The 25146-nt window shown below is 43.0% G+C and overlaps 1 protein-coding gene across 4 annotated transcripts; it reads left to right on the top strand.

Moving 5' to 3' along the window:
- Positions 1-1675: 1675 nt before the first annotated feature.
- Positions 1676-24253, top strand: Srsf12 (serine and arginine rich splicing factor 12). Of its 4 annotated transcripts, none has more exons than XM_029475876.2 (5): positions 1676-1799; positions 14697-14801; positions 16868-16971; positions 17131-17272; positions 21862-24253. In XM_029475876.2, the coding sequence occupies exons 1-5, from the start codon at positions 1735-1737 to the stop codon at positions 22169-22171; spliced, it is 726 nt and encodes a 241-aa protein (XP_029331736.1). In that variant the 5' UTR covers positions 1676-1734; the 3' UTR covers positions 22172-24253. The 4 variants fall into 4 exon arrangements, with proteins under 4 accessions (XP_029331736.1, XP_021017143.1, XP_085695567.1 ...); XM_021161484.3 differs by having other exon boundaries at positions 1701-1799; positions 21802-24253; XM_085839441.1 differs by lacking the exons at positions 14697-14801; positions 16868-16971 and having other exon boundaries at positions 1733-1799; positions 21802-24253.
- Positions 24254-25146: the final 893 nt, after the last annotated feature.

Here is a 25146-nt window from a genome sequence, read left to right as displayed (position 1 = left end):
AAGAGATGATTCAACAAAGCAGCACTTTTGGTTATAAATCCTACAACTTTGGATGAATGTGATTTAAAAAAAAAATCTAGGACAGGGAGGGCTTTTAGTCTGGACCCTCGGGAGTACCAGAAAAACATCAAAAAAGCAATAACACATAGCTATATTAGTTACTGAACATGGTTGCTTAAGACACCGGCCAAGCTTAATGCAGTATTCCTTTTGTCAAACTGTTGAGGCCTGCCCGCAGTCCACAACACGAACGGTTCAACTGAGAATGGCAGTTCGCTGAAAAGAGAGGAATCTAGACGGGGCGGAAGAAACAATGGAGCCAAGACAACAAGTTCTGATCAAGGCTCAATTTTACTATTTTCAGACACCCAGTTATAAAGGAAGGGGGAGGGAACCCAACTTCCCGCCAAGTAACTCAGGGTCCAGTAGCAGGACGAACACGTGTGTGCCTCCAGGCAGCAAAGGCAGGTTCCAGCAGTAGGTGTGGCAGGACGAATGAGCACGTAGCTCCACCTTTGAGCAAGCAGGTTCCAGGCTGGGGGAAGGGAGGCCACATCAAACTATTATTTTTATTGTATGTGTGTTTTTCCTACTTGTATGTATGTGTGCTACTTGTGTGCCTTGCATCCCACTGAGGCCAGAAGAGGGTGTTGGACACCCTGGAACTGTAAGCCACCACGTGGACACTGGGAAAGGAACCCGGGTCCACTGCAAGAGCAGCAAGTGCTCTTGACTGCTGAGCCTTCTCTCCAACCCCCACCTCGAACCTACCCCGGTATAATATTATTTAGTCATCTGCACTTGAAAATGTTCCTGCCTCGGGCTCTCCTACAGAAAGCTGTTGTACTAAAAGAAGTACTTAGCTGCTTCAAAACAGATCTAGAAATTGTAAGAGTAGATCTATGTGCTATCAGTAATGACAGGTCTCAGTTGGCTGGCCTCCAGCTCCTCTATAGTAGATAACCTTTGACCTCCCTGCCATCACTCACCCCCCCCCACCCCATGCCCTGGGATGACAGGTTCCGCCATAGTCTCTGCTCAGGTACTGGAACAGCGTGCATCCGGCAGGCTAGACAATCACTCTTCCATTGAGTTACATCCCTAGTCTTTTCAAGATAAATTTCATTAAGCCACCAAATGCGTGGCATTGTTACACCAGCTCCACTAACCAATACACAGTACTCTCAATTTTCCTAGCATTAAACCCAGCCCGATGTGGAGCCCACTACAAAAGGAATTCTAGGCCTGAGCAAACAAGCAAACAAAAGACCCCAGCCTGCTCTCCCGTCTGGGTTTCTTTGATGCTTACCCTGTTTATTGCCTCGAGGCCTTTTTGCTTAAGCTGCAGTACTGCAGCAGTTCTCCACCCCCCCACCCCACCCCACCCCTGCCCGTGTTCAGTCTTTCTTCCCTGAGGATCGAGTTGATCTCTTTAGGGAAAGGCTGTGGCTAAGCTCGCATGCCCACAAGTGGCTCCCTGACCCTGCACATGGCTCTTTCGAAGTCCTGTCATGAGATCTTTTCTGGGGCTGTTTGGGAGAGGCACGTCTCCCTTGGAGCACCTAGCTGGCCTGCAGCGATGGGGGATCGGATCTATTCCCTAGAGGCCCGGGCAGTGGCCAGGTCTGTGCTCGCGCGGCCGCGCAGGCCCCGCGCCCCCCGCCCGCGTCTGCGGCTGCGCGGCCGGCCCGGGAGGGGGCGCGGCGGGCGGCTGGGAGCGGGGCCGGGAGCGGCATGTCTCGCTACACCAGGCCCCCCAACACCTCCCTGTTCGTCAGGAACGTCGCAGACGCTACCAGGTGTGTGAAGACGGGACCCCGCGGGGGTACCGGCTGGGGCGCCGGGTTGTCGGGGTGTGGGCTGGGCAGTGGGGGGCTGTCTGGATGACGATGCCGCCCGGGTACCCCGAGTGCCGAGCTGCAGGCTGTTGGGGTGCCATTTGGGCGTCGGGGTACCGGTCTTGTGTTGGGGCGCTGGCCGGGTGTTGGGAATGCTGGCCAGGTGTCGTAGGGGTGCCACTGCGGGCTGTCGGAGTATCTGGGTTTTGGGGTGCGGGCTAGGTGTTGGGGTGCGGTCGTGATGTCAGGTGTTGGCCTGGCGTCAAGGTGCAGGCTGGGTGGCTCCTGCTGTGGTGGCAGTGCTGGCCCTGGCTCTGGTGTCACTGCGCTCTGCAGGCGCCGCCCACTAACCTTCCGGAGGAACTGGGGTTGTCTCCTCCCCAGGATGCACACCTTAGGCCTTGCAATTCCTCTGCACTGTTCAGACTGATTATGGCCCACATTTAATATACAAAAGACTAGTCAGTTCGATTTCTATGGTTTTCTTTGAGTCCTGGGAACAGTCTTAGGCTTCGTTATGGTGAAGGAGTCAGTTTCAGTGCTTGAAGTCTTTATTTCCTCCATCCTTCTTTGAAAATTCTGTCCAGATGGTTGCCAGGCATAGAGCTGAAGAAATGCCCTTTTTTTCATACTACCGCACCTTTTCCTTTAATAGGAGCCAGAGAGAGAATGGGAGGTGTGACACTAATAGACACCTTCATCTTTCATTGGAATTACTTAATCCCCCGTTCTAGTTCTGCCATCTTGGCCACCTATGGAAAAGTTGAAGTTCAAGGGTTTTAAGGAGTTACCTGGACCTAAACAGGCACAAATGTACGCAGCTCTTCAGTTGTTAGTTATCTGAAGTAATCATAATGTATGTTTGGTTTGGTTTGGTTTTTGTTTTGTTTTGTTGAGAGAGAGAAAGAGAGAGAGAGAGAGAGAGAGAGAGAGAAGTATCTAGTCCAGGCTGACCTCAAATTCCCTACACAGGCAAATGACCTTGAACTTCTGATCCTGTTACCTTGGCCTCCCTCCCAAGTCCTGGCATTGCAGGGGAGCCCCACCACCGAGCTGGTGACTTACTTTTAGGAGAATTAAGAACTTTAAATTTAATCACTGTAGATATTTATGTCACTACTATAGACTGTGAGTTAACAGAATTTTAAAAGATGCCTGGGTTTGATGGTTCTTCTCCACCTGTTTATCCAAACATCCTCACACAGGAAGCAAAATTAATATTTGGGTAGGCTAAAAGCAGTTAAACAACTTGAACAATAAGCAAAAGGTCTTCATGGCATGCTTACAAAAGAAACCCGGGAGATTCCCAACCCTAGTGGCCACAAGAGCGAGGCAGAGTAATACAGATGAGTGGGGATACCAGCTTATGAGACGTAGTAGAATGGTACAGACTGCAACAGGTGAGCATGTGCCCTCGAATGGGAAGTCAGGTTGCCACCTTTTCCAGTTCTAGAGAATCAAACCCAGTCTGTACATGCTGGGCTCCCTATAGAGCTATAGTTACTGGGGCATCGGTTCAATTTTGTAGCCTAACCAGGACTTGGGTTTTCCCTCTTCCTACTTCAGCCTCCCCCATAGCTGTGATTATGAGCATGTTACACACACACACACACACACACACACACACACACACACCTCAACCCCTGTCACAACTTGCCTCAACCTACTTTCAAGAGAAGTCAGAAACCTTGATTTTTGTGTACATTGAATGAATTTTAAAACATTAGCATTACTAGCTATATAAGAGGCCAGCATGATGTCTCCATAAGTACAGATGCAAGCCTGAAGATCTGAGTTCTATCCCTGGGACCAACATGGTGGAAGAAGAGAATAACTCCCTCCTGTTGTCCTCTGACCTCACATAAGCCACATCCACACATACCATAACTAAATAAAGGTGTATTAAGTTGAATAGTGTGAATTACAATTTTTGTAGATCTAGAAACTGTAAAATATTGGCTATTTCATAGAGTTTTCAGATGTTCAAACATTGTGCATACTAAGTAAAACACATCTGGGGGTGTTACTCAGTAGTAGATTGCTTGCCTTAAATGCAGGAGGCCTTGGCTTCCATAAATGAACATGTCTTCATAGATGAATGAATAAAAACATGTCTTCATGTGACTACTAACTTCGGGTCCAGGTAATCCTTCCCCAAGTGCAGAGACTGATAATTGGGAGCTGGTAATTCTATTTTCTGTTCTTTCGTTGCTTTTTAGCTTGCCACTGGGAGGCAATCAGAACTGAGATTATCTTGTATTAAGAGAATAATAGTTTTTAGAATTTGTTAGTATTCATACTATGTGACAGATCCTATGTGAAGACCTTTATAAGCCAGGAAGGTGGTTCAGCAGATTTAAAACACTGTGGCCAAGCAGGGAAGCCTCAGCTCAATCCCTAAGCCAAAGAAGGCAGCAGAGATAGATTCTTCGTGTTGTCCTTGGACCTCCACATGAACATGTGGCATGTGTACCCACACACAAACACACATGCAGAAAATAAATGTAATTTTTAGAAACTTTACATGTACTATCTTCTTTAGTTTTCACCATCCTGTATGTCTTAGTGTTATATTGCTGTGCTGAAAGGCCATGACCAAAACAGCTTGGGGAGGGGAGGGTTTATTTGGCTTATGCTTCCACATCACAGTTCATCACTGAAGGAAGCCAGGACAGGAACTCAAGCAGGGCAGGGATCTGGAGGCAGGAGCTGATGCAAAGGCCATGGAGGGGTGCTGCTTACTTGCTTGCTCCCACTGGCATGCTCAGCCTGCTTATAGAACCCAGGACCAACAGCACAGGGGTGCCCCACCCACAATGGACTGGGCCCTCCCACATCAATCACTAATTAAGTGATTAAATGCCCCACAGCTTGTCCACAGCCCAATCTTAGGGAGTTGTTTTCTCAGGTGAGGTTCCTTCCTGTCTGATGACTCTAGCTTGTGTCAAGTTGACATAAAACTAACCAATACACTTACAGTTTAAGTACGTTTAAGTAAGTTTTATTTCAGTTTTTGGAGATAGAATTTCATCATGCAGTGTAGGCTGCACTTAAACTCATGGCCATCCATCTGCTGTAGCCTCCTGAGACTGTATGGTGTGAGTTTGTTTGCTTGCTTGTTTTCAGAAACGGAGTCTTGGAGCCTGGGTCTGCCTGGAACACGGTATATAGCCAAGGGTTATACTGAACTCCTGATCCTTCTGTTCTTCCTGAGTGGTGGGATGACCCCGCTCTGCCCCTTTACCCAGTTTAGAGTCTGTATATTCATTATTAACTCCATTTACAGATATGAAACTAAGGCTTATGAGGTTGTTATAGTTAGAATTTACATTGCTGTGAAGAGACACCATGACCAAGGCAACTCTTATAAGGAGCACATTTAATTGGGGTTGCTTCCTGGTTCCATTGTTGTCATGGCAGGAAGCATGGCAGCATCTAGGCAGGCATGGCATTTGAATTGCTGAAAGTTGTTCAGAAGGCAAACAGAAGACTGTCTTCCAGTGAGCTATGAGGAGGGTCTCAAAGCCCACCCTGATAGTGACACACTTGTTCCAAGAAGGCCACACCTACTCCAACACAACCTTCTAATAGTCCTACTGCTGGGCCAAGCGTATACAAACCACCACAGAGGTCAAAGTAGCTTACCTAAAAAGGCAGAGGAGGTAAAAGGTGTTGTGGCAGAGCCGTCATAGAAAACCTGTATCAACAATTATTTGTACAATGTATGTCTAAGTTAATTAACAAAATGTTACTTTTGTTAGCTTTGAAATATCAGTGTACTTGAAGGAAATAATTATACATATAGTCTGATTTAAACTATGTGGAAATTGGATTTTAAATGTGAATTTAATAATATACTAAAGATATAAAATGTATCTATCACTACATAATGACACTGGAGGCAGAGTGGTGGTACTTCCCAGCACTTGGGAAACAGTAGGATCCCTTATTAGGTTTCCCTCCTTATTCCTTTATAAAATGATATTCTATTTCCCTTTCTAAAAATTTCCCTTGTCCCCCATAGCCCCTGACTAATTACATAACCTCTGCTAGAATTCCGAGTAAATTACACATATCTAAAAATTCAAAGCTAATATCCATATATGAGAGAAAACCGCTAATGCTTGCTCTCTGGGTCTGGATTACCTCACTCACGATGATTGTTTCCCAGACCATTTGTTTCTGGGAAAATTGCTTTTTTTAATTTTTTTTCCTCTTATTAAAAATAGATTTCTTTTCTTCACATAATATATTCTGATTATGGTTTCCCTTTCTCTATTCCTTCCAGCTCCCCCTACCTCCTCTCCCACCCAGATCCCTCCCCTATCTGTCTTTCAATGGAAAACAAATAGGCTTCTGCAGTAATAGGTGTAATAATAAAATATAATAAGATAAAACAGAAACCAATACATTGGAATTGGACAAAACAAACAGAAGGAAAGGGGTCCAAGAGAAGGCACAAACAACAGAGACTCATGCATTTGCATATTCAGAAATCCTATAAAAACACTAAACTGTACACCATTATATTACATACAAACAGAAAGAGAGAGAGAGAGAGAGAGAGAGAGAGAGAGAGAGAGAGAGAGAGAGAGAGAGAGAGAGAGAAAGAGAACCTGGTAAAGAGAGAGAAGGAAAATTTACAAATAAAATAAAGGTAATAGTATAAATTTTTGAGGAGAACCCCTAATACCACATTATGAGACAAGGAACCTCCAAAGATGCCCTTGAGTTCTGTTTCCCATCTACTGCTGAGCACAGGCCTACCTGTAAGAGTTTGTTTTCTCATGAGACTCCCTTGGAGAAAACTGGATTTTCATTTGCAAGCGGTTACCAATTGAAATTTGTTTCTGGGTTTGGGATGGCGGCATATGTCCACTTCTCCTTTCAGCCCTAGAACCTCATCTGGGGCAGACCTGAGCCTCAGTCTTTGTGAGTTCGTATGTGCATATGTTGATTTAGAAAGACTTGCTTTCTTGGTGTTCTCTATCCCCTTTGGGTCTTATACTCTTTTCAGTTCCTTCTCCAAGTGCCCTGAGGGGAGAGAGTTAATAGTCACATCCTGTCTTAGTTAGGGTTTCATGGCTGTGAAGAGCCACCATGACCAAGGTAACTTTTATAAAGTTACATTCATTTCATTGGGGCTGGCTTACAGTTTGGAGGTTCAGTCCATTATCATCATGGCAGGAAGCATGGCAGTGTCCAGGCAGACATGGTGCTGGAGAAGGAGCTGAGAGTTCTACATCTTGATCTGAAGGCAGCCAGGATGAGACCATATTCTGTAAGGCAGCCAGGAGGAGGCTCTCTTGTGTCCTAGTTGGAGCCCACCCCCACAATCAAGCACTTTCTCCAAGAAGGCCACACCGATTCTAACAAGGACACACCTCCTAATTGTGTCACTCCCTGTGGGCCAAGCATCCAAACACATGAGTCTTTGGGGGCCAAACCTATTCAAACCACCACACATCCCAATTAGGGCTGAGGGTTCCAGGGTCTCTTATTCTCTGCAGGATGCCTGGCTGTGGTCTCTGTGTTTGCTCTCTTCTGGTGCAGGAGGAAGCTTTTCTGACGATGGCTGAGCAAGTACTGAATTATAAATAAGCAGAATGTCAATAGGACTAGAGGAGTCATTTTTTTTTTTAAGATTTATTTATATCTTATATATGTGAGTATACTGTCATTGTCTTCAGACACACCAGAAGAGGGCATCAGGTCTTATCATTACTTTCTCTTTTTCTTCCCTCCTTCCTTTCTTTCTTCCTTTCTTTTTTTTTCTTTCTTTCCTCCTCTTCCTCCTTCTTATTTTAGAATACTAGTATTTGATTTTACTCTAGGTCCCTAGGTTAGCTAGTCTCAGGTTCTGTGTCACACAAGTAGTGTTGTGGAGTGTGCCTTAACTCAAATCAGATTATTGGATGGTTCCTCCCACGAGCTTTGTGGCATCGTTGCAGTAGCAGATCTTGCAGGCAGGGCACCATTGTAGGTTAAGGGTTTTGCAGCTTGGTGTTTACATTTCTTTCTTTTTTTTTTTTAAAGATTTATTTATTTATTATATGTAAGTACACTGTAGCTGTCTTCAGACACTCCAGAAGAGGGCACCAGATCTCGTTAAGGATGGTTGTGAGCCACCATGTGGTTGCTGGGATTTGAACTCTGGACCTTCGGAAGAGCAGTCGGGTGCTCTTACCCACTGAGCCATCTCACCAGCCCCCTTACATTTCTTGGTAGGATGTAGAGTATCGTCCTGTATCAAAGACACTAGCATGCAGGCTCTATGTAGGCCCCAGTTCAACTTCTCCATTTTCACTGAGTTGTGTAGGTGTCTTCAGCAATGGGGCCTGGCTATCAGTTTGCAGAAAGCAACCTATAGTCCTGGCAACAGTCTGGGTTGTTTGGGGGGTCCCATGAGACCCCTTTGGCCAACAACTCACTTAGATATTGTTGGATTTCAAACCTGGGATGCATTTAAGAGTATGGTTGCTCTTCCAGAAGACCCAGATTCAATTCCTAGCACCCACTGACTGCTCACAAACATCTATAACTGCAATTCTAGGAGATCCAATGCCGCCTTCTGGCCTCTGCTGTCACAAGGAATGCACACAACACACAGACAGCATGTAGGCATAATGCCCATACACATAAAATAATAATTAAAAAAAAATGTAATAGAATGCTCTAGTTTTTACAGGTTTCCACATAAAGTTTGATGTATGTTGTTCAGTCCTGTGAGAAATTGTGCTGGGGACTGTGTGACTATATAGATGGCTTTTGATAGGATATCCATTTTATAATATTAATTTACCAGTCCATAAGCATAGAACATCTTTTCTCCTATTATCTTCTTCAATTTCTTAAAGTTTTATAGTATTTCACTTCCTTAGATTTATCCCAGGATTTTTTTTTAAAGTTTTGTGTGTGTGTGTGTGTGTGTGTATACAAGTGTTTTGCCTACATGTATGTCTGTGCACCATGTGCATACCTGGTACCCAAGGAGATCAAAAGAGGGCATCAGAGCCCTTGGAACTGGAATCATGGACAATTGTGAGCTGCCATGTGGGCCCGAGAATAAACCTAGGTCCTCTGTTAGAACAAGTGACCTTAACCCCTTCCCCATCTCTCCAGCCCTCCCAAGACATTTCCTTTATTTCCCATTTCCCTTATTTCTCTGTCAGTGTGTTTGTAATAGGAAGGCTACTGGTTTGCATGCAGTTTTGTATCCTGCTACTCTTCATTAGCTGTATTAGCCGTAGAAGTTTCCTGTGGGTAATTTAGGGTCCTTTATTTATAAAATTATTGGCAAGTAGGGATATTTCGACTTCTGTCTCTTGTATTTGTATCCTTTTTATCATCTTCATTTGTCTCTGAGCAGGAATGGAGAGAGTAGATAAGCTGACCTTGGTTCTGATTTTAGTGGAGCCGCTTTGACTGTGAGTGTTGCTTGTTGCTTTTCTAAACTTTATCGTTATGTTGCTACTATGTGAGCACTCCATCTTTTGGACGTAGGCACCCAGTGTCATCCATCTTCGTCTCAGGAGGCCTTCACTGTGTCCCACAGATATTGTATTATTTGTTTTCACTTAATTCTAGGAAGTTCTTTATTTCCTTGACTTCTCCCTCAACCCAGTGTTCATTAAGTAGTGTGTTGTTTAGTTTCCATGAGTTTGAGTCTTTTCTGCCATCCCCGTTATTGTTGATATACATACAGCTTTATTCTTTGGTGGGTAGAGAGGATGCAGGATGTTATTTCAGTTTCCCTATACTTGCTGAGACCTTGCCTTGTATCCTAATATGTGGTCAGTTTTGGAGAAAGTTCCATGGTCTGCTGAGAAGAATGGGCATTCTTTAGTGTTTGAGTGAATGCGCTGTAGATATGTACGATCTACTCTGTGATGCCTTTAACTACAGAGTGTCTCCATTTAGTTTTTGTCTGGGTGCACCATGTCTATTGGTGACAGTTGGGTACTAAAGTCACTCACTATCTCTGTGTGAGGGTCAGTATGTGATTTTAGACCTAATTTATGAGACTGATTGTCCTGCATTTGGTACATATACATTTAGGATTGGAACATTTGTTGGTAGATTTTCCTTGAGTGAATATGGAGTGCCCCTCATTACCTCTTGTGAGAAATTTTGGTTTGAAGTCTATTTTGTCAGATATTAAAATATCTACACTTGGTTGCTTCTTGATTCCATTTACTTGTGAATATCTTTTATCCTTTTGCCCTACAGTGGTATCTGCTCTAGATGGTGTGGGTTTTTTGGAGGCAGTATGAGAATGGACCATGTTAGTCTGTATCCTTTTATTGGGAAATTGAGATCATTAACATTGAGAGTTGTTATTGAGCAATGTTTATTAATTCTTGTTTTGTTGTCATGGTGTTGTTTTCTTAGACCTTGTGCCTTCTTGGGAGGGTTTGATTGTCCTCATGGTTTTGCTGAGTATTGAAGGCTGGGCTGGCACCTCTGCTCTTTCAGAATGTGTAGAGCATCAGCTCAGGGCCTCCTTGGTTTTGTGGTCTCCATCGAATAGTCAAGTGCTGGTGGCTAAAGAGATGACTAAACAGTTAAGAGCTCTGGATACTCTTCCAGATGACCCGTTCAATTCCCAGCTCTTATGTGATGGCTCATGACTGTCTGTAATTCCAGTCTCAGGGGATCTGAAGCCCTCTTCTGGCTTCCCTGAGCACTAGACATACACGCAACACACCTAAGTACGTGTAGGCAAAACGTCTACACAGAAAATCAAAGTAAATCTTAAAAAAAAAAAAAGTGTGCCTTTCATCCCAGCTCTCAGGAGGCAGAGGCAGGTGGATCTCTGTGAGTTCGAGGCCATCCTGGTCTACAAAGTGAGTTCCAGGACAGCCAGGATGGTTAAACAAAGAAACCCTGTCTCAAAAACAAACAAACAAACAAACAAACTGAAAAAAATCTTTAAAAAATTACCATAATTCTGATGGGCCTGTCTTCGTATGTGACCTGATCTTCCTCTCTTGAGGCTATTTGTGCCCCTTTTAGAAGTCCTTCATGTTTGGTGTTTTGGAGATTGTGCTGAGAGGAATTTCCTGTCTGAGCCTGTTTGGTGTTCTGTGTGCTTCTTGTACCTTGATAGGCACCTCCTTCTTCTTTAGATGAAGGAGGTTTTGTCATCTATGATTTCATTGACAATGCTTTCTGTGCCTGTGGCTTGGTTTCTTCTCCCTCTTTTATATCTGTAATTTGTAGGTCTGGTCTTTTCATGGTGTCCTAAATTTCCTGGGTATTATTCTCTTAGTTGTTTTGTTTTAGATTTAGTATTTTCTCGACTGAGTGATCCATCTCATTTACCTTATCTTCAAGACTTGGTGTTCTCTCTTCTACTTGATTAAATCTTTTGGTGATAGTTTTCTCTGAGCTCTTTGTTTGGCTTCTTGAGTTTCTTTTTTTTTTTTTTTTTCAAAGATTATTTTTCTCCTTATTAACTTGTTATCATATCTTGAATTGTGCCTATTTTTTCATTTTTTTCCAAATTAGTCTCTTTTTTCTTTTTTAAAGACTTATTTATTTGTTTTATGTAAGTACACTGTCTGTCTATTGACATAACAGAAGAGAACATAAGATCCCATTACGGATGGTTGTGAGCCACCATGTGGTTGCTGGGAATTGAACTCAGGACCTCTGGAAGAGCAGTCAGTGCTCTTTTCTTTTCCTTTTTTTTTTTTTTTTTTTTTTTTTTTGAGACAGGGTTTCTCTGTATAGCCCTGACTGTCCTGGAACTCACTTTGTAGACCAGGCTGGCCTCGAACTCAGAAATCCACCTGCCTCTGTCTCCCGAGTGCTGGGATTAAAGGCGCGCGCCATCACGCCCGGCGTTAGAACTTAGTGCTCTTTTCTTAACTACTGACCCATCTCTTCAGCCCCTGTGCTTATTTTTCATTCAGCTGGGTTTTTTTTTTTCATCATCTTCAGTCACTTACACATATTCTTTTGAGTACCTCAAACATATATATATATATATAATTATTATTTAAGTCCTTATGTTATGGACAAGCTAAGTTGCTTTTCTCAGTGAATACTACAGTGGGGATGCTGGCTTCTGGAGGAGACATGCTGTCGTGGTTGTTCATGGTGTTTGTGTTTTGCAATGAGATGGAGGCATCTGGGGTAAGGTTGTTTGTGATGTTTCTTGGAGTGCGTATCTTGTCTCACTTTTGTTGAGCAGGTATTTGGAACCTAGCTTGCTGTTACCACAACTTGTAGACCAGCTGAATGAGGCTTGGTTTTCAGACTTGGGGCCACTCTGGGTTTCATGGTGGCGCTCACCATGGCCTGTGGTCAGAACTGTGGGAGAGATGACTGACATTCATATATACAGGAGCCAGATTTTTTTTTTAGAAGACCCATTCCTTCTGAGTTATTGAACGAAGAAAGGAAAAAGACATTGTCACGCTAATAGACTATTTGAGAAGACAACCAAACAATATTAAATAGAGTGTGCCATAAAATAGACACTGCCTAGAGTCTACAGTAGATGCCTCGTCAATGTTAGATCAATCTTTATGTTACTACATAAAGCCTCTGGCCTTAAGTACTGATATATTGGGCCATCAAGTAGCTCATCAGTAAAAGGCACTCGGCTCCCACCGTGAAAGAGGAGAACGAACTCTTCTTAAACGCTGTCTTCTGAGCCCCACATGATGATTTGGCAGGTGCATGCCCAGGTTCACAGACTCACATCATCCACACAAACATACAATCATATTAAATTAAAGCCTACAAATTTAATTAAAAATCAGACATTATCATCTAGTCTTAAGAGAAATTGGTTAATATGACTCGCATACCCAAAGGCTTTCTGAATACTACAGTATATCTCACTCCTCAGCTCTGGGCCAGGAAGCACATCTGTCTCTCAGTTCTTTCATCAAGCTCTTTTCTCATGTCTGTCTGCTGTTACTGACAGTAGCTTCCTTCCATTTGCTGGAGCCAGAGCAGACCTTTGAGTCTTCCTCCTCTGCGCTGTTCTGAAACACTCTTCTTTCTTCTGAGCTGTGCTTCGACCTGGAACCTTGAGGCTGAGTCCCTGTGAGCTCCCTGAGGCTGCATGCTACGGAGATTAATAAGAGACTAGTGATGGATTCCACCTCCATCGATTGCTAGCTCAGTGACCTCACAGACAGATGAATCTGCCTGTAAACAATTGTAGAGCTGTGAGAATTAAATCATCTGCAGATGAACAGCTCCTTGTGTAGATAACCGCCAGCTAACCCTGCTAAACATGTTGTGCTTCAGTTAAATTGTAGCTCTGCAAAGACAAATGATGCTATTGTCTGGTACAGAGGAAACTCCAAATGGCAGTCTAAATAAGCATCCACAAACCAGCTGGGTTCCCCACCCCCACCCCCACCCCCCAAATTCCCTCCAGCTCACAGGCTTCCCTCCCCACAGCTATCCATCCTCACTAGAGCCCTGCTATTCTATGTTCTCTGCCTCTACTATCTTTTTTTTTTTTTTTAAGTAAAGTCCCATGCTAAAATGGTAGAAGACATACTGTAGGCCCAAAATACCATCAAATATAAAAATAAACTAGTTACTTTGCTTTTGGTTATATGGGAAAACACATTTTTTTTTTGTTAAAGTCCAAGAAGTAATTCTGAGACTCCTTTAGATTCTAATTCTTCCCTTCTGAAAACAAAATTAGAATAAGCATGAAGTTATAGAGAGGCAAATGAATGTGTTCTTAAATGAAACTGTCAAGTCTTGTGATAGAAATGACTTTTAAAGGCAGATGTACTGGGTCAGGCTTTTTGAACTTGACTAACTTTAACAACCACCTGAAATATCTATACAAAGTACAGACCCCCCGTCACTAATCCAGACTTCCTGAACTAGGGTCTCCACGATCAAGAGGACTGAGTGTGGTCTTGTTTTGATTTTCTTTTCCTTTCAAAACTGTGTATGAAGGTAGGTGTGATGTGTAACCTGCAATCGCAGCACTCGGAAGACTGAGGCAGATCTGTGAGTTCGATGCCAGCCTGCTCTACATAGCAAGATTTGGTTCCTCTAACCTACCATAACCACTCCCCCACCCCCAGAAAGAAATGTGGATAATTGTTATGAGAGACAGTTTTAGATAGGGAAGTTTAGACAACATACTTCCTTTTTAATTTTTTTTTAACATTTATTTGTGTGTGCCTCTCTGTGTTGGTTTCTTTAAAAAGCACAGAAATATTATAAGATGTTTTCATTTTAATCCCAGGTATGGGATATAGGAATCCTTCAGACTGTCCTCAGCAGCTGACTATGATTTGCCTCGTGCTCTGGCAGGGCATGATTTTTTTTTACCAGCTGCTGATGGTTTCTGCAATTATGTGACGTTTGGAGTTCTGGGGACTTTTCAGAGGCTAAGTAAATCCTAGGGCATCGAGAAGTGTGGTGGGTTGTGGGCTGTTTGTTGTTGGTGGAGGTTTGTTAAGTAGTTGTGCACAAAGAAGAAACAAGAGTAAGAAGAAATTAGATAGCCTGATAGTAAAGATCAAATTTGTCCCAAGGGACTGGATGTTTCAAGTCAGCAGGATGTAGTCCAATGACAATGTCACCTCCTTTCTGATCCCTGACTTGATTCAGGGATCGCTTCTCTTTCTTCTCTCTTACCTAGTGTTAGTGGATTGAAAGGGTAGAAAAGGGGTGGAGAAGGGTGGAAGAGAACCCACCAAGTAGCCAAAGACCGGTTACAACCCCATATACCCTTACCCATTGAGATGAGCCCCCTTACTGACCCAACCATACACTTTATTTTGGATGTTTCAATTGGATTTCTGTAGACAAAAATATTTATTCCAACTTTTTATATTTCTTTGCCTTATTTCTATAACATTCCAGGCCCGAGGACTTGCGCCGTGAGTTTGGCCGATATGGCCCCATAGTAGACGTTTATATCCCATTGGATTTCTACAGTCGCCGCCCCAGAGGATTTGCTTATGTTCAATATCCTTCATTTTATGTGTGCATGCAAATATACTGCATCCTGGGCTTATATATATGTACTTAGGAGTGAATGAGCTCAGCATTGTCTAATTAAATGTGTTTGTTTCTTTATCTCAGGAAATAAATCTAAGACAGCCCACAGCAGCTGGCAAGCACCTCCCTAGCTTGAATCTACCTGTTAGCTAAATGTAAGCCTAGCAGTCTAAACAAAAGGTAGCTAAGTTCAAGCAGCAAGGAGCAAAAAGGACCATGTAAGACCTGGAAGAATGAAGCCTTTATCAAGCAACAAACAAAGCAATCTTTGAGACCAGCTGTGTTTGCACAGAGTTCTGGAGACAAACCCAAGTCAGATTTTTATTGGTTCTACATCTCTTTTAAAGTCCAGTTTGCAAGTCTTAAAGGGTAAAGATCTCAGTTCAAAATGTCGTGTCACTGAGGTCATTGCCAGTCTCCTTTTATGTGCATTTTTGACCTTCCTTGTTTGTTTATTTGCTACTTTAAGAAAACAGTAAACAGGGCCCAGCATGGTGGCTCATACCTTTAATCCCAACGTTTGGAAAGCAGAGTTCAATGACAGCACGGTCCACAGAAGGAGCTCCAGGCCAGCCAGAGCTACAAAATGAGACCCTGTCTGAGAGAGAGAGAGAGAGAGAGAGAGAGAGAGAGAGAGAGAGAGAGAGAGAGAGAGAGAGAACTGGTAAACAGCCTCCGAAAGTACAGCTATTTACATTTTCACACAGCTACTATCCACTATAGTAAAGCTTGCAGTCATGTGCTTTAGATTAGCAAGTTCAGTGGAGCATTTCAAATCAGTATATGTGATTCCAGATGTTTGCACATTGTTTTTGAATGAAAAATGAGGTCATAACTGTTCCTAGGTATGGTTGAGGACAAGTTTTGTTGTAGATATGAGAGAAAAAAAAAAACAGCTAGAGGCATCTGGAAGGGTCCAGATTGAACTGAGCCATGGCAGGGAGAAGGGGGTTGGGGATGGACCAGGAGCCAAGAAGCCAAGAGCACCAGGAGAGCATGGAGCCAACATGGCTGGGTTATATAGGGAAGAGAAGCTGGGGCCAGGGAAGGGAAGCCCAGCACTGATTCTGGTAGGATGTTCCAGTGGTCAGCCAGGATGACTCTGCAGCACATACTGGCAACGCTGTGACTGGTGGCAGCCTCCACTTTGATATGCTAACGGGCACCTCACTTAGCCATTTGTCTCCGGTTTCCTGTTACTTTATACTTACATTCCACATAGTAACACATGGGGGATTCTTTAAAGCAGTAGGTTTAAAAGTGGACACCATCATTAAAGACCAAACTAGTCTGCTGTCTCACCTTACTTTTTTTTTTCAATTTTTTTATTAGATATTTTCTTCATTTACATTTCAAATGCTATCCTGAAAGTACCGTATACCCCCCCATGTCCCCGCCCTGCTCCCCTACCTACACACTCCCACTTCTTGGCCCTGGCGGTCCCCTGTACTAAGTACCCAAGGAGCTGAAGGGGTCTGCAACCCTATAGGTGGAACAACAACATGAACTAACCAGTACCCCCAGAGCTCGTGTCTCTAGCTGCATATGTCGCAGAAGATGGCCTAGTCGGCCATCAGTGGGAAGAGAGGCCCCTTGGTCTTGCCTTACTTCTACTGCTGCAGTTTTGTTTAGGAGTCACTCCTCCTAAATTTCATAACTAGACTTTTAAGGACAGAGACTTTTGCTTGCAGAATTAGAGCTTCTGCTTGCTGATCTTTCCAGGGAGAACTTGATGGATCCTTACTCTGAAAAGCCCTAAAAGTTCATCCTATAATGCCGGCTACTTTGGGATTAATTGTTTCTTCTCATGCTTCCAATTATGCTGCTATATTGTGTCTACTGTTTGTTTTATATTCATGTTTCTAATCACAAGAGGGCATTTGTTTTCATAGTAAAATACAAAATCTTTTTTGATCATTCATATTAAAGCCACAACTTGGTTTTCTTGCTGACATAATTTCACACGTAAATAATATCCTAGAAGTGCCTTTATTTACCCTCTGATATCCAAAGAGTCCTTAACCACTGGTCACGTTTGAAGATGTTCGGGATGCTGAAGACGCACTTTACAACCTCAACCGGAAGTGGGTATGTGGCCGGCAAATTGAAATACAGTTTGCACAAGGTGATCGCAAAAGTAAGTGCACAAGACCATTAGACCTTGCTTGCTTAGCGGAATGAGCTTCGGCAACAATAGCTTTGGTTTAGAGTTCTTCAGAAAGTGATCCGGACGGAGCGGCAGCCCCCGTGGTTTTCAGGTAGTGAACTGTTAGAAGCCTTGTTCTTCATCTTCCAGCACCAGGCCAAATGAAGTCAAAAGAACGCCACCTGTGCTCCCCGAGTGACCACAGGAGATCCAGAAGCCCCAGCCAGAGGAGGTCGCGCAGCCGGAGTTCTTCATGGGGAAGAGACCGGAGGCGCTCCGATAGCCTGAAAGAGTAAGTACCAAGAGGAACAGTGGGCAGCCTCATTTCCTACTGTTTCCGGCAAGCATTTGAAAGAATTACTGGGGAGGTGGAGGAGCAGGTACTTGGGTGATTTTGTTTAAGATGTGTAAACTAACATTTGTAGAAAGTTATGTTCGTCTCTATCATATATTGTGTTTTGAACACTGGGGTTGAACTCAGGACTGGACATGTGCTGACGGGCACTCTACTATATTCCCTACTATATATCGCTCCCCCCCCAAAAAAAAAAAACCTTTTTTTTTCTCTCTTTTCCTGCCTTCCCTTATCCCCCTTGTTCACTCCGGCCCCCCACTTGATCCGGGCCCGCTCGCTTCGGCCCATAAGTTTTTTATTTGTTTCTCATTACAGATGGTTGTGAGCCATCATGTGGTTGCTGGGATTTGAACTCAGGACCTCCGGAAGAGCAGTCCATGTTCTTAACCACTGAGGCATCTCACCAGCCCCCTTTAAAATTTTTTATCCTTAGACAGGGGCTTGTTATCGTCATTTTGATTATGTGTGCTATAAGTACACATTCATGGATGTGTGCACATTTATTCATGTGGATGTGCATGCATGTGTGTGGTTAGAGGTTTTTAATCAGGTATCTCTCTTGATCACTCTGTACCTTAGTTTTTGGTAACTGGGTCTCTCACTTAAACTGAAGCTCTGTCATTTAAACTAAAGTGCTATATAATCCAGGCTGGCCTTGAACGCACTATTTAACCCAAGTCAGGCTCAAATTTGAAAAGATTCTTCAGCTTCAGCCTCCCAAGTACTGGGATTACAGGCGTGTGCCACCATACCTAACCCATATATCGTTATTCAACTTGGATTTATTGGCTATATTCCAGTGCATTTAAGTGGTTGTAGGAAGCTGGCCATAGCGGCACATACGTGTAATCCCAGGATTTGGGAGGCAGAAGATACCCATCTAGATCTGTCTCAGCATCTTCTCCCCAAAAGAAAAGACTTACACACACAAAAAGATAATATATACCTCCCCAGCCCCAAATGTGGGGAAAAGAGAAGCGGGATGTGGTGGTTACTACACGTCCTGTAGCCCCCACAGGCAAGAGTGGAAAGAGCGGGACCTTAAGTTCAAGGCCAGCTGGGGCTACACAGTGAGTAAGACCCGACCCCTAGGTAAACACGTAAAATAATATATACTAAACAAGCACGCTTAGGGATGTTAGATAAGTGACATTTTCCTAAAGGAACTTCAGAACCTTGACTTCTGCAAAGGAGTAAACTCAAAAGAAGTGATCTGCTTGTTTATTGAATCAATTTGCTTGTTTGTTTGGTTTTTCAAGACAGGGTTTCTCTGTGTAGCCCTGGCTGTCCTGGAACTCACTCTGTAGACCAGGCTGGCCTTGAACTCAGAAATCCGCCGGCCTCTGCCTTTTATTCTGTAATTTATTCTTATAAATTGATAATGTATTAGTATTAAGAACCAATTCCAGCTATGCTCATATTATATAAAAAGGAGACAAAAAAAGTAAATTTGTTAAGAAGAGACATTTCCAAGTTGTCTATCTTTCTACTTTGGAATTGGTATCTATTTTATTAGAAAGTACTAAATCATAGTGGAAATTAAACAGTGATACTATTTGAAAGAGTCATTGAAACTGAATTGTCATGCCTAAATACTCTTAAATATTTATGGTTTTAATGCTTTAACTTTTTCATAGGCATGTGGAGTTTTAAAGTGAACTCTGATCTTAATGAATGATCTGAATAGCTGGATGTGGTGGTGATGGAAAGGTGGAGGGAGGAGGCTCAGGGATTTGAGATCACCATCAGCTACATGTAGAGTTCAAGACTAGCCAGGGCCACCTATGTCCCAGGCTGAAACATCAAACAGAAAGAAGAAAGAAAGGGAAAAGAAACAGAAAAACACAACAGTTGCATTATAGAGTAAGGTAGGTGGTACCCCAACACCATGCAAAAGCTGAACATGCTGGCTTGTGCCTCTAACCCCAGCACTAGAGGAAGCAGAGGCAGGCATATCCCTGGAGCTTGCTGGCCAGCCAGTTATTGAGACCTGAATTCAGTGAGAAACCCTGTCTCAAAAAATAAAGTGGAAAGCCATAGAATAAGACACTCAGGGTCTACATCTGGCCCCACGTGCATGTGCCCTGTAATCTTAGCTATTCAGGATGATAAGGCAAGAAGAGATCGTGAGTTCAAGGCCTGTCTTGGCAATTTAATGAGACCCTGTTTTAAAACTGACAAAGATCAGTGGCCAAGCACCTGCCTAGTGTATCAAGACCCCTTGTTTCAACCACCAGTGCTGGGGGAAGGGGGGGGGAGAAAAAAAGGAAAAGGAAAAGGGGAAATGAAGAACACCTAGGTTGCTGCCAGGCACCTTTAACCTTTTAGAAGCCACAATCCCGGTTTCTGTTCCGAGCACTGTCTTTTACATTTTAAGTTCAGTTCTTGAATTTCTCAATTGCTGTTCTCTTTTTACTAATCGCTCGGAGCCTTATCCTATGCACTAACAATGAAAGGAAAGTTACCCACCACTGAGTAATAGACAAAGACACCTGATGCCCTCCTTTAGCCTCTGCATGCTTGCACATGAGTGCACCTAACAGTTACACACACCTCCCTCCCTCTTGAGACACACACACACACGTGCACACATGAGCACAATTAAACATAAAGACAGCCAGTTACTTCAGGAAAATTTGTGGCCAGATTTTAGGAATTGGTCTGCAATATACTCATTTCTGGGATTTTTCTAAGTCGCTGCTGTTTGGTAGCTTTGAACTCTGAGGACTGTAACTCAAGTTCTGCTTATGTTGATTATTCTCTAATGCCTTCAGATTATAAACGTTGTGAGGAAGGTTTTGTTTTTCTTTTGATAGAGAGCATCAGTCTGTAGGTCTGGAACTTGAGATCCCCCTGCCTCAGCCTCTTAAGAATGCTGGGATTATAGGCATTCACTATCATACCAGATCATAAGCATCACTATTCTTACAGGTATTATTTATGAACCATAAACAACCGTTCTTTCTTCTCCTATTTATAAATTTACATTCTTCTGAGTTTTATACTTGTTAACGGTTGTTTAATCCAACTTGATGTTGGGTGCATTCCCTTAATCCCAGCATTTGGGAGGTTGAAAGGATAATCACAAATTAGACCCTGTCTCCAAAAGACAAATGAGAGAGAGAGAGAGAGAGAGAGAGAGAGAGAGAGAGAGAGAGAATGAATGAATGTGAATATGCTTAATCTAGGCTAAAATATACAGGACTTTGTGCAGAACTAAGGTGTACAATATAGAATCATTTTGAATGCATATTTCAGTATAATAGATATTACAGATGTATTACTTATGTTTGACCCAAAAGCATGAAAAATAGAGTTAGAATTATTTGTTAGGGCTGGAGGTATAGTTTGGTGGTAGAGTATTGACCTAGCAGCCCCAGTGCTGAAAAAAAAAAGTGTCTTGTCATTAGTAAATCATTAATTAAAACATGATGTGCTAATCAGATGTCCCAGCATATGATAAACACTCCCATGAGAGGCTGGATCCATCGCTGTGGGCCTGAGCCGAGGCACACATGCCTGGGGAGTTTATGGTATGGCTGCTCAATTCATGGCAGACAATAAGCTGGGGAGAGAACAGATGATAGGAAACAGACACAAAGAAAGACAGCTCCTCCCTCCCTCCCTTACAAAAACAACTCCTTCCTCCCTCCCTCCCTCCTTTCTCTTCTCTTCTCTTCTTTTCTTTTCTCTTCTCTTCTTTCTCTCTCTCTCTCTTTTTCTTTTCTCTCTCTCTCTCTCTCTCTTTCTTTCTTTCTTTCTTTCTTTCTTTCTTTCTTTCTTTCTTTCTTTCTCAGTTTTCTTTGACAGGGTTTCTCTGTGTAGCCCTGGCTGTCCTGGAACCTGCTCTGTAGACCAGGCTGGCCTTGAACTCAGAGCTCTCCTGCCTCTGCCTCCCCAGTGCCAGGATTAAAGGCGTTCACCACCAGCAGCCTGACAGAAAGCAGCAGCTCTCAAAGCAGCCCCAGTGACCCACTTACTCTATAAAGGCTTCATCTCCTACCTTTCACCTCCACTTGATAATGCCATACACTGTGAGCCCATCAGGGATTAACACAATCTCTAGGGTCAGAGCCCTCAGGATCTAGTCACCCCCCCCCCCCAAGACCCTAGCTGGCCACCAGGCCCTCAATACCTGAGTCTGGGGAGGATTTTCCCCCCATTTTATCAGTATGAGTCTTTTACCTGTATGCATGTCTGTGATTCAAGTGTATGCAATACTTTCAGAGGCCAGAAGGTGCCAGATTCTCTGGAACTGTGTGACCTACCATGTGGGTGCTAGGATCCTCTAGAAGAACAGCTAGTGCTTTTAGCTACTGAGCCATCTTGACAGCCCCTGTAGGGTATATGTCCCATTCCAACCATAGCACACATTCAGTGTTGTATAGAGCAGGCACATCAGGAAGTGCTGTCTTAACCTGCTGCCGTGTATAAAGTACATGCTCTAATGGTATGCATGCTTCCAGGTCTCGGCACAGGCGATCTTCTTACAGTCAGTCTAAATCTCGTTCCAAATCACTACCCAGGCAGTCTACCTCCCTGAGGCAGTCACGAACACCGAGAAGGAATTCTGGATCCAGAGGACGATCAAGATCCAAGTCCTTACCCAAAAGGTCCAAGTCGATGGAGAAATCACAGTCACGCTCACCTCAAAAGCAGACTGGCTCCAGAGCAAAGTCCAGACCACATGGACGACACTGTGACTCCATAGCAAGATCCCCATGCAAGTCTCCCAGAGCGTACACCAGTACTGGATCGAAGACACAGACAACAAAACACTCCCATCTCCGGTCCCACTCCGGATCTCGGAGTTACCATCATAAAAACAGTTGGTGAGGAGCTCCTCCCAGCAGAGCCACAGAGCTCTGCTACAAGTTCTCACACTTCGCTGTGGTTAAAGTGCTTCAAGGCCCGTAGAAATGCGAACCGATGGTAGTCACTTCACTTTGGGCATGTGGAAGGAATAAAATCGCCCTAGCTTTGATTAATAAATGTTTTATCACGATTTAAGGGCTCATCCACAACTCACTCACTGTGTGTGCAATGTCGCCATTGCATAGCCTGTACCTGGTTCACCGGGCAGCGAGGGGTACTTTCTGAAAGATATCAATAAAATAGAACCAATGCAAAAATTCTACTTAGGTATTAAATATTGCCAATAATATCCTTTACCAAAATATTTTTTATTCTAAAGCACTTTTCACATAAAAAATAATTGTGACTATATGTAATTGAATAGTCCAGACTTAAACTGTTCTGACATCTGTGTCTTTCTTGTGACTTCAGTTTAAGCTCAAGACGGAAGTATCCCAGTCTATCCTAGTTCAAATTACAGCATTCTGAAATCTGAGAAGGTAAAATCTATGTGGCGATTTCATAGCCATTTAAAAGATAGCTAGAAGGTGTTTAAAAGATAACTCAAAGAACATTTCATTGTTTTTAAACACAACAGCACAGACCAGTTGACATGAAATTGTTATCCATGTTTGCTTAAACTGCTTAAAGAGAGGCGGGTGTGTTGGCCCAGGCCTGTGACCCCAGCCCTTGGGAGGTGAGGTCAAAGAGTTAAACCAGCATGGACTGGGCTATGTGAGACCCTGTCTAAGGAAAATCAATGAATGCTTTTTTAAAAAAAAGTGAAACCATTTTAGAAGTTCTAGATTTTGAATGGCTTGAGACTACTCTAAAAATTATGGTGTGGGACACTCAGAATCCACAAAAAAAAAAAAAAACAAAAAAAAAAAACTCATGTTAAGCCTTACATATTTGAAGTACAGTACATTTTGTATAAATTCATATTTATATCATTATTTCTATATAGCTATTTTCATCTGCATTTTTTTCTTTTTAGAGCTCTAGTTCAATATCCTAATTGTATAAAAGTCTTTTAAAAAATTAAACACAGTACATTATATTAAGAAGTACTAGCTAATGAGATGGCCTGGGGTGGGGGGTAAACCCACTCACCATCCAAACCTGGCAACCGAGAGCTAGCTGGGCAATGAGTGCAAACCCCGGAACCCACAAGGGTGACTCCTGCAGACTCTCTCTGACTTCTACACTTGTAGTATGGCACGTGTGCACCTGAAGACAGATAGACAGACAGACAGACACACACACACAGACAGACACACACACACACACAGGTGCACATTAAATGTATGCAAAACATTTAAGGTCGAAACTACACCTTCAAGCCAGATAGGTAGCACATGCCTGTCACCTCAGCAGCACTCAGGAAGCTGAGGCAGGAATTTGAGACCAGCTTGGGAAATTTTGAGACCCATCACACTCACACACAGGCACACACACACACACACACACACACACAGGAGAGAGAGACAGACAGACAGAGAGACAGAGACAGACAGAGAGAGGGGGTCTTCATAAAACAGCTTTAAGGTATTTGACTTTTACTCTACATTTTGTAAACCAAATAACTTTGTTGACAATTGTTGCTTTTGTATCGTCATAACGTAGGATTTCTTTTACAAGGTGTTTTGAGGTTTACATTCAGACAGTTTCTAAGTAGATCTGTGATAAAAATGGTTGGCAAATATCATTGTCAAAGAGATATGTTTACAGATTTACTCTGTTAGATTTCATTACTGAAACACACTGTCGGTCCCTACAGCTAATATTTATGCCTGGAATACCCAAGAAACCTGTCTTACATTTTCAGTATTTGGAGCCATGTTGCTTCTATTAATTTCAAATGCAAAGTTCCATTTTTCTTTGCATTTTAAAATCCTTTATGTGAGAAACAACTTTACAAAATGATTTGTACATTGGTGATATTTGAAGAAGTACCACAAATTAATGTATATTATACTCCCCGAATATATTTTCTCTATTTAACCATAGCAAAAGTTATTTATTTCAAAAGTTCACTCTGGTGTTCCTCTGTAATAAAGCAATTATAACGGAGAGTTTGATGTGCTGTCCTGACTCCTGCATGTGCATCCACTGTCGTCGTCAGTGATGACTAGCATACATAAAGCCTTGGGTTCTTCAGTCCAGCACCGTAGGAGTGGGGGGTTAGGGGAACCAAGAAATTAACTGTCCTTTTACAGTGACTTCACATTTACAGATCATTTCCTCAGGGGATCATTATCTCAAAGGTGTATGACTTTTCCTGGGGAAACTTGAACAAACTTCTATTTGTCACAGAAAGGATGCTAACAACAGACCAAAAATATTATTCTGCCTGAGTCTAGCTTGGTGAAGGGGCAAGTTGAGTTAGGCTTACTTACAGAAGAATGGGCAGCTTGCAAGCTGCTATATACCATGGAAGAAAAGCCTCCCCTAACAAGTATGTTCTATGTTCTATGTCCTGTCTCATGAGGCCTCCTCCCCTTTCTTCATGGAATGTTAGTGACCTCTGAGTGGTTCATGAGGTTCTCATGAGAGTCCTATGAAGTAACCATGCCTGCTCTGATTTCAACATGACACTGGCCACATCATGCCCAGATAACAGGATTCCATTAACACTTATGGGGAAAGTTCATACATTCCCAAACATTTTAAAAATGTTCACTTCGGTTTGTCATGGTTTTTCATTGTAATAAACACCGTTTCCTAAAGATTCGAGGAGAAAGGCCACCGACCCAAATCATCATGGCCTATTAAAGCAAGCAATTAATTAAAGCAAGCCTTTTTATTCATGTGCTGTACATGGGTTGTCTCCCCCTGAAAGTGGGGTTCAAGAGATCATTCCCGGGTGTGAGGAAGACAAGGCTTTTAAAGCTCAAGGGTAGGGGCTTTCCAAATGGAGGATTTGATGTGGGGAGCCGCCCTCACATTCGCCATTA

This window comes from Mus caroli, unplaced genomic scaffold (assembly GCF_978045245.1).
Source record: "Mus caroli unplaced genomic scaffold, Mus_caroli_1 scaffold_6, whole genome shotgun sequence".
Classification (NCBI taxonomy): domain Eukaryota; kingdom Metazoa; phylum Chordata; class Mammalia; order Rodentia; family Muridae; genus Mus; species Mus caroli.
This window is presented reverse-complemented; position numbering and strand designations above follow the sequence as displayed.